General features: G+C 33.1%; 1 protein-coding gene across 1 annotated transcript in view; it reads left to right on the plus strand.

The window, feature by feature from the left end:
• LOC127830926 (uncharacterized) overlaps positions 1-8,786 on the plus strand; it is an 11,502-nt gene extending 2,716 nt beyond the window's left edge. The window contains exons 2-12 of the mRNA XM_052391336.1: positions 647-773; positions 1,598-1,655; positions 2,525-2,674; positions 3,245-3,400; positions 4,075-4,183; positions 4,494-4,694; positions 4,950-5,086; positions 6,895-7,060; positions 7,467-7,608; positions 7,913-8,033; positions 8,299-8,786. Of these exons, the coding sequence (XP_052247296.1) occupies positions 3,260-3,400; positions 4,075-4,183; positions 4,494-4,694; positions 4,950-5,023 (525 nt within the window). The 5' untranslated portion in view covers positions 647-773; positions 1,598-1,655; positions 2,525-2,674; positions 3,245-3,259 and the 3' untranslated portion in view covers positions 5,024-5,086; positions 6,895-7,060; positions 7,467-7,608; positions 7,913-8,033; positions 8,299-8,786. The remainder of the gene's footprint in view (positions 1-646; positions 774-1,597; positions 1,656-2,524; positions 2,675-3,244; positions 3,401-4,074; positions 4,184-4,493; positions 4,695-4,949; positions 5,087-6,894; positions 7,061-7,466; positions 7,609-7,912; positions 8,034-8,298) is intronic.
• The last annotated feature ends 1,718 nt before the right edge of the window (positions 8,787-10,504 follow it).

A 10,504-nucleotide genomic window follows, 5' to 3' on the forward strand; every position in this document is an offset into this window, starting at 1 on the left:
ATTCATACGGAAAATAGTTTAATATAAATGTTAATAGTTTTGCATTTGGTATTTCCATAAATTAATTTTTGCCAGTCGCATATATCGAGGTCACAAATATCAACATGTATTTATATTCATTTGCTAATTAAATGACTTTGTTACTCCAGGCATCAATATAAACCAAATCACACGTTTAGGTTAATTGAATAAAATCATATATCTTGCATTTAAATCATAAACATATATTAATAATGCTTAATGTGTACAAGGTTGCTTTTAATAATTTCGTGGTCACAACTCTTCTATATCGCTTCATATGAGATCCACCGGTTGACACTGCAATTAGTTATTTATGATGACTTAGGTTAAAGTGAGGTCAACAATCAGGGAGAAATAATCGAGCATTACCCCCCCCCCCCCCCCTCGTGAATAACATAAACAGAACCATGACCTACTTTACCGTCCTGCTGAATACTGTTAAGTCGTTTATCGTGTTTTTTTTACTATTATGTTTTTCTCTTCTTAACATTAGAAAAAACACATAGCAGATGTGTACTATACAATAACCATATAACTGATTGAACATACAACATACCACATGCAACTGAAACATGCTGACTTATTTCAAATAAATGTTATTCATTGAAACTATTTTCATCTCAAGTTACCATTCCATCTCCGAGCGATAATTTCTATGTGCACGTTACATACGACAAGGAAAGGCAAGTGAACTCCCTGCAAGCCGCTCCGCTTTCAGAACTAATCAAGCTGGAGTCTACTTCTTTCCATCGGTATGTTTTGCACACTGTATTGCTATGGATTCATGGATTTTTTTACATCTTTTTATTGCATAAAATCGTAAATTTCTTGGACCCAGACTAAAATATTTTAGAATTGCTATATAACAGTTTCTGTGAGGGAGTATTTCTTTAGTAACATAGTATTTACAGCTGGCGTCACTCAATGCTATTAAACGATGTGAACGCTCGCGCACTTTTAATGACTTGATGTTGTCATTTATTATTTATGTTTTAATTTGTGAACTCGAAAACAACTGTCATACCTCACACGATGGTATGTCAGCTGTTAACTAGTACAAATATATCACCGCATTGTACTAATTGCTGTTCAATGGCCTTATGTTATTTGCTCGGCAATAAAAGAAGGAACCGATCGCAAAACCTTGTGTTTCAGTTTTATCAGTTTCGCTAAATAGACTTTCTGAAGTCTACACGAACATAATGTTCTATAAACCACTTTCAGCTCGCAATGCGGAAAATTGGCTTAATATTTTTACATTTTTAAATATTTATGAAACATCTTGGTTTCTTTGAATAACCATTTGATTGCAATACAAGCGCGGATCGGAAATTTATTATTCCATTCTATTACAAGTAAAATAATATGGAACATATGTATATAATAAACTATTTAAAAAAGTTTTTTTAATAAATACTGAAATTTAAATTTCTCTGTTTTATTGATTATAACTTTATTATTACTTGATTTTAGACGCGTTTATGTTTAATTTCTTAGTGAGATTAATATATTTGATGACTATGTATATAAGTGATCATGTTGTTATATGTTGATGTACAGCATTTGTATATTTCAGTGTTACCACAAACAAAGGTGATAACGTGATATTTTATCATTCAAAAGAGATAAAAGAGGTAATTATTATTCGTTATTGTCCGCATTGACTTCTTCTCTTGTATACGTAAGATTCTTTTTTTATTCAACCAAATTGTTTAATTGTATTATGTTTATTTCATCAACTATTCCATAAGTTATTCTTCTGTTCAAACTACCCTAGCTTATTTAAAAGTCACCGATTATCGACCTAAATATATGTTGCCGCTTTATTTTGGTATAATGTCATTACATTGAAGTGCTCTTACATTTCCATTGTGAATATGGCTCTATTATAAATTAAGCTATTGTTTAGCAATATATAAACATACAATCTTCGTGAAATGGATTAATCCCACTTCGTTATGTCTATTATATATAAACTACTTAGCTTTGTTATATTTCCCTCAATGTTTGTTTATATATTTGGGGGAAAAATGAACGTGTTGTTCAAGACTTCTCTTGGACTGTAATTTGTATTATCTCTTAAACAGAGGCTTGCTCCACGATGCATCAAACTGGAGAAAACTATAAAAAAAATCATCGAACCGAATCATTTTTATATAATATCAAAACTTATACAAAAACTTATAAGTTCAATTGGATTTTATATGTATGTATTCAGTGTATTTTTTAGTAATAATTCTGCGTATATATTTGGCTGCCACTGGGGTAAGTCATGAACAAAATATTAAACAAAATATGAATAATTGTGACCTTCAACTTAAGTCAATGTTATGTTTAATGATGTGGCGTATATTTAATTTCTTGACGCAGATGTAAAAACACGAAAGGTTATTATCATTTCAACGATCTTGTCCGACTAGATTCAGTTAGACGCGGTTAAATATCAAATAGCGTACCACCAATTTGATTTAAGTAATATGTATTTCTGTCCCGTTTATCTTAGAAACTAACATCGCCAAGGAAATCAAGATCTACTGATTCACAACTTCCGAGGGACCACACAATAGAAGAAAACCGGAAGTCTCAAGTGTGTTCCCTGGAGCTGACGGTCGACCCCTTTGTATGGAGTTTTGCATTACGGAAACATTCTCAGGTAAGTCCATGCTTGGGATTTCTACATAACATTTTACTAAAAAAGTTATATATAAAGCCCCGCAGTTATTTAAAAATTGTTTCTGCTAAAGCATCAGCGAATTACGTCGATGCACTATGAATCAACATTTGCATTGCACATGTTACTTTTCAGTTATTCAATCAAAATCGTGTTTATGCTATACCTTTTGTAAAACATTAATAACATGTCGAAAACCAAATGAATTATTTTGCGATAATGACAACCGATGATGAACATATTTTAATATGATGTTTGTTTACGAGTGCAAGGTGTAGATATTTTTTTTATTTATGTATACACTTACGTAGAATAGCTTTGATGCCAACAATGAATACCATTTTTCCGCTTTATAAAGTAACGCAATAAATATATCATAGTTCACTTATTATTATCATATAAATATCATATTATCATATCATAGGACCATTGCATAGTTATATATATTCATGTTTAACAAGATCTAGAGGTTTTGTTGGAGTCACTTGCTAAATAATAACGCATACACTACTGAATATAAAATACTAGTAATTATCTGAATGTTGTTACCAGAACGAAAAGAACGCGATGGAAGATGTTCACGCCATGTTGCGAGATCACGTTTCTGTGTTAAACCAAGTATTCAAAGATGTCCGTTTTCCCCCGTACACAAATACACAGACAAAACAGGACCATGTTCGAATACAGTTTGAAATTCACAGCATAGTGGTACGTATTTATATGTATTCTGATATTACAAATACGATCTAGAAAAACTATTCAACCATGGTATTGATGTTGAATTTGACTTTAATAAACTTTGCCTTTCAAGTGACATTTCCGGTACGGTAACATGTACCTGCTGAAGAAATGTTTATGTTATAATTAGATCAGTAGTAGATTGCCTGCTTTAAAGGTTGAAGGTTTAAGGATCGGTTAAAAGTCTGATAACATGTGGACATCTTCAGTCGCTTTTCGCATTAACCACATGCTAACTCGGATATAAGTCACACGTTTAAAGCATGCATTCAATGAACATTGACGTATTTCCTTCACAAGTACCCATTTATACACCTGGGTGGAGAGGAACGAGCATGGGATCATTTATTTGCTCAGAAAACACAAATGATCTGAGCGGAATTCCAACCAGGGGCCTTCCGGTATCCGGTATCTTGACCAGCGTTTTGCAACTAGACCACTGTCCCCACATATCGAAATAACTGCATACTTTTGTGTTATATATCACTCTACATCTTATTGTACACACATATATATATATAGATATATATATATATATATATATATAGATATATATATATATATATATATATATATATATATATATATATATATATATATATATATATATATATATATATATATATATATATAACATGCGACAGATTTACAATGACAGTTGGTGTGGCCTGACATCAAGCAGTATCTGCAATTCAAGTCTGGAATACCAACAAGTCCTAGACAGCTACAGCGAAACTGTCACATACAAAAGACGTGAGTATAATGTTATGTTATACTTGCATACAATTCCAAACATTTTGTAAGTAGCTAGTTCATTAATTCCATTTATTGTATCATTCACGTACTAATTAACTTGATGAACGACATACCTAACGACGGACTGAGTCACTGACTAACTGGCTCTTTCACTTACTTGCTCCCAATACTAATCACTTGCTGGTATAGTTTTAGTCCATTATAACATTTCAGAAAGAAGCTAATAAAAATAAGACAAAGGCTAGTCGAAAATAGCTGTTATGATATAAAACCAGAAAAACACTTATTGCCACAAATATTCTTTCAGTTACGGAAAATTCCAAAGCAACAATAAATTATACAGATTTCGAAAACGCCGACGCCAATGATTATTTCCTGTCTGATGACTACTTTAACAACAGACATGGCCAGTATTGCCTGTCAGTGCTGTTTACTGCCAGAGAACTTTACAAGACGACTGACGAGGGAAAAATTCCTGTGAACGGAATGTCCATGACCGCTGAACTAGGTGGGTTCATATTAATAAACGTTTGAATGGGTGGCACTTTTAGACAATATGCATGTAGTTGTCGTAATTTTATATCCTGTTGCAAATGGACAAAAATGTGCTATTGTTGCGGTATATACTTTGTCTTAAATGGAATAATAACTGTGCAGATTCATTGGCGCTTAGTCATCGGGAATCATGTATACAATTATGATTTCAACCTATGCTAATTAATTGATAATTATTAAACTATATAATAAACTGTAAATTTTTTAGGTAACTCCAATGGCGTGTGTAAAGAACACAACTTTGCTTTTGTAAACCTATACAAAGATGCAGAGAACCCCTAAATGCCAAGCACACTGACCCATCTGGTTCTTGCACATGAGTTGGCTCACAGTCTTGGTGCTTTGGTATGTAAAACATATGATCCATTACAAACGTTGTAAACACATGGCATTTCAAATTTAGGACGTAATGCATAAAATATCTGACATAATTTTATAATTAAAATTTTAATGATTAAAACTAGTTGAAAGGCAGTTGTTAACAGATTTGCGGAATGCAAAATTTCAGAAAACGTGTCATAGATTCAAGCAGGATTCTATGCATTATTCAAACAAGCAAGTTGGCATTCTCGACACAGAAACATGTTGAGCATATTCGTTAATGGCTATTATAAATCTGAGAAATAATAATGCATGCGTAACGCTTTTCACCGTTTTTCACCTATCACCTAAAGTGTAGCAAAACGTGTAGCAGAGAGTACAAAAGACGCCAAATTAAAAAGCCTGCGTAGTGTAGGGACTGCGCGTTATAATTTGCTTCAGGAGGGCCCGGGATTGAACCCAGGGGAAGGCACCGTTTTTGTATAATATTTTCCTAGTTAAAATAACTAAACAGAACTTTTTTCAATATTTCAGATTTGTTGTTAAGACATTTAACGACAATATAACAATACCGAAAAATGTTTCTTTAAGACTTTATCAAGTTGGCAGCTTAATAATGTTTTTCATAGAATCGGTTTATAACTTATATTAATAACCAAAAACACAAAACAGATTTGTTTAATTCCATGCGTATCACAAGACTCTTAAACAATAAAATACATTATGAAACATTATACAGATTAACTGATGCCATTTATTTAAAACAACAACATATTTCTTTATTTAATAAAAGGTCGCCAAAGGTAACTGTCAATATGTTCCAGTACACAATGTTTAAAGCGAGATTATGCGATTTTGTCAAATATATAAAATGTTACAAAAACTTATATATATATAGATATTTCAATATAAATAAAAATTAAAGTTAAGAAGCCAATGTGTCGAGAAATGCGAACTAAGCCAGATATTTAATTCTGAATTCGAAAATGTCTGTACAGTCAAATTCGCCAGCATGTATATCATCCATGTACGATGTGAATCTAAATTTAGTTTAACGGTTCATTTTTAGTTGGTCGCGTTAGCGGCCGACTAAATTTACAGAGCATGTTTTGCAAATCGGTATGGCTTAGCTACGCTAAGTACGGTTACTCACTACGCTAGAAACGATTACCGCTGCTTGTCTGCAGACGACGAATGCTTAGGAGCGTCTGCTGTACTACTGCAGTGCGTGTATTTATCAGCTTGTAAGACGACATATTGGCCAGTCTAGTGTTTATCATTGAAATTTTTACATATAGGCTGCTTTCAGGGAAAATGGGGCTTAGTGCATGCCAGATAAGATTAGCCTGTGTACACTGATTAGCCTATGAAATGCGCACAAGCTAATCAAGGACGACAACAGCGAACAACTTCAGTGCCTTCAGCGCTTTGATAAATTCCTGCAACGATATATATTCATACGACACACGAACACTAACTCTGATCATAATAAAAAGACGAATGCTTCGGTAATTGTAGGAAAATATGTACGAAAAATCTTCGTCACAATCGGCTCGGGCGCTAATTTGCCTTTGCTGCATTTTATGAAATTCGTCTTCAATGTATAATTGTTCTTGCCTATTGTGTTATTGTAACATATTTTATCAATATATTACAATTTAACACATATACAAAATCGTATAATCTCGCTTTAATCATCGCAATAGTTATTATATACGCAACACATAGTAAAGCATGTGATAAACGAAATGTTTTCATTCAACATCATTTTTGCAGCTAAGAATACATATATTTAAATTTAACCCAATCTTGTTCTTGATTTCTCATTTCAGCATGATACAGGCGGTATAGAGTGCATACCAGAAATAGACGGTTTTTACCTCATGCACAATGTAACAGTTGATGGAAAAGATCTCAATAATTACCGTCTCTCTCCGTGTAGCGTGGACAGCATTGCTAAGATCCTTTCCGATCCTAATAGGACCTCGTGTTTTAAAGGTTTGTTCATGAATTTTAACATACAGTTATATTGTTCATCATCAAAATATACCTGGACATACTTTCAAAACATAAGTGTTAATAAAATCGACCGTTTATGTCGTAACCTGTGGTGTTCAAAATGTAAATTTTACCGTTTTTACTGATTTAATTTCAGCATTTATTTTAAATTAAGAAAACCATGGTAGTTTAAAAAAAAATGCTCGTTTTACAACACGCAAACGCTTATGTTTTATGCTTTGTTCAATAAAATCAACTGCCTGTTCCGAGACATAATGTGTGCATTTATTAAAACAATAACAATATAGGACAATATATGGATCAATGAATTGTTTTACTATATCAGTGTATTCTCGTGCATTACACATTAAACAGAGCTTAAAATGAGCTACGTTATCATCATTAGATAGATCACTGTCGGTCTGCGGTAATGGTCTCGTAGAGGTAGGAGAGGAGTGTGATTGTGGGACTATGTGTTACCTTGACGACGGCTGTCACTCCAGCCAAGAAGGGAATCGTTGTTTGCTGAAATACAACACAGATAACAGGTACTTTTTATTTTTGAGTAATAAAACTGAAAAAGATACCAAACATATAACAACAATCATGTTTATAATACGATTCACTCAATGTACCTAGAGTTTTAATTTTCTGCGCATGAGGTACACAATTCTTTATCGCCAACGTATAATTTTATGAAAGTTGAAATCATAGTGATAAACAGAGCCAACAAGTATTAAATTAAATAAAAATTTAAAATATTCTGCCGTGCAACATGCATTTAATATATATCTCAAATATAAATACAAAGTGTTTATGAGTACGTTTACTTTCATTGTTCCCACCATACAGTAATTCGTCAGTACTTGGAGTCGGAAGTATTGATAAAACAGCCAATGACACTGCGTGCATCACTGAAGGGCGCGACGGACTATGTACAGAAAGGTTAAACCCTTGGACCAACGGACAAAATGTAATGATGGTTAACTTTTTGATAATAAGTACTCCTAAATAACATTCGTGCCTAAGCATTTAATATATTAGGACATCAATTATGAGCTGCAAGGATCTAATGTTTCCTTTCAAAAGCATGGTTTATTCTTCACATTATTGAACAACTGCGCGGTTAGTTTAAATTTATCCATTTATCGACCTGTCGTTCGCAAGTAGTTCACAACATTTCCTTTCTTATGTTAAAAAACTCTTTAATTTTACAAATGTTACATCCTTATTTGCAGACGAATTGGCTGCTTTTGATGCTGCTGAGCACACTTTGTTGCACAGTTTTATTTATCGTAGTGGCCCTACTTGTGTGGAAATGTAGACCTTCCGTGTGTTTTCACTGTTCTTCCGCCGTTAAAAGTCGACACTGTGCACGAGTGTTCAATGCAAGCGAAAACACGACAGATAATCTTCAGTTACCAGCTTTACCGAATGGTTTAAGTAAGATTCCAACAGAGGATTCGAAGACACATCTTTTAGCTTTTTATAAAACTGGCGATACCGTCATCGAGTGTGCGCCCGAAACATTTCAAAAGGTTTAATACTCAAACCAGGAACGTCGTAACACTACCTCGAACTATTTAAACGTGTACCATATCAACAAATATTGCATGATTAATTTCAAACATACACATTTTATATTGTTTCCTATGTTTATACATTGTTTATACATGATATTAGCATGCAATGTTTCATACTAACACCAATAAATGAATAAAGCGACGTTAACTTGGACATAATTTCAATTAAACAAAGGAAAATCCGAAACAACCATCGGGATACTATCTTACTATCATCCGCTATTCTTAAATTTGAAGTAAATAACCGATTTCCTATACATCAAATGGCAATAGGTACAGCACATTATTAAAGCTGAGATCTTCAAATATCACTACAACATACCAAACCCTTTTAAGAATGTGTCATCTGACGGTTTTAATACCGCGATTTTACACGACGTCGCTACTTATACATTTATCACAATACGCGTACTAGCAACATGTTAACAATTCGATACACATGCTCTTTCTAGGTTTTGTTATTGTAACCAAGAGTGTGTATGTTGCGATTTCAAAATTTGCGTGGAAGAAACAAATTTAAGTTTTATACATTGAAAATATATTTTGAAGAGTGGAAAGCTAAGTCATGCAGCAAAGCCATGGGCAATGGTTGAAATTAGTGTGACTAGTGTGAAATTCAAACGTTTCTGTGCAGATATGTTCATAGGACACATAGACATAATATGAAGTTCTGCACCAAATACGTGTTACCGACATGTAGTTAGCGTCTTACCGATGAAAGTAACTCGTTCGTTTTGAGTCTCATCATTATGAAACATATATCATTTATGATACTATTACTGGACACTCAATTAGTTTTCTTTTACCCGATTTATTCATATTCTTTTGTTGGTTTGAGATTTAGAAAATAAAACGTTATCATTTAAATCGTATATTCCCGTTTTATCGGCATATGTGCTAAAGGACAATTTTAGTTTCTTTATCAACATGACTATGTATAATACAATTTAATTGGTCGTATAATGGTAAGTAAATGCTAGCTTCGGTATTTTTTATCGCGTTTACATATGCGTAATAATAAGCAGAAATGCAGTTCATATGTGTAAATCAGTAAATTGTGAATATAACAAAAATACGATGTTCATGTCAGAATTGTACTTTTTCACTTTAAACTATAACACGAATAGGAAGAAGAAATTTTTCATTACATTCAGAATCTATCTAGAAATGGTGCCATTAATCCACTGCTGTTTACTTAAATTTACTTCAAAACGACGAAGATTACACCGGTACCTGTGGGCGTCCTTGTCTGTCTTCTGTCTTCTTGTCAAAGATCTTAAGGGTTAGTCATACTAAGATCGCACTCTTCAACGAGACATGAACCAAATGCTCCGAATTAAACTAACGCCAACTACCATCGATGCAAATTAAAATGACATCATTTAAGATAATCTCGCAGGATATTACACACACAAACACGACATATGATTACAAACACGCAGCATATTATCACAAACACACAGCACAACATGGCAAACGCACATCATACTATGGCAAGTACACACCATACTATTATAAGCACATATCATATGATTGATGCCCACATCATTTCAATGACACAGCAAATATATCAATAGTATATAAAAGGCAGACAAGGCTTTCCATTGATACCGACCCCTTTAATCGAATTTGCAGTAGAACCAAAAAGGTGGTAATATTTCGTATGAACTAATCTGTAAAAACAGTGGGGATTTTTCAATACTGCAAATGTCGGTTGTTCATGAAGGAGTTGTCGGATAAATAAGTAAAATTATTATAAATTGAATACACTTCTAAATTCGTTTATATTCTGGTTGGACTTCTGCACTGTTATTATGGTTTTCTATTTCATCAATGCTTTATCGTTTAAAAAAATATCACT

This window comes from Dreissena polymorpha, chromosome 1 (assembly GCF_020536995.1).
Source record: "Dreissena polymorpha isolate Duluth1 chromosome 1, UMN_Dpol_1.0, whole genome shotgun sequence".
NCBI lineage: Eukaryota > Metazoa > Mollusca > Bivalvia > Myida > Dreissenidae > Dreissena > Dreissena polymorpha.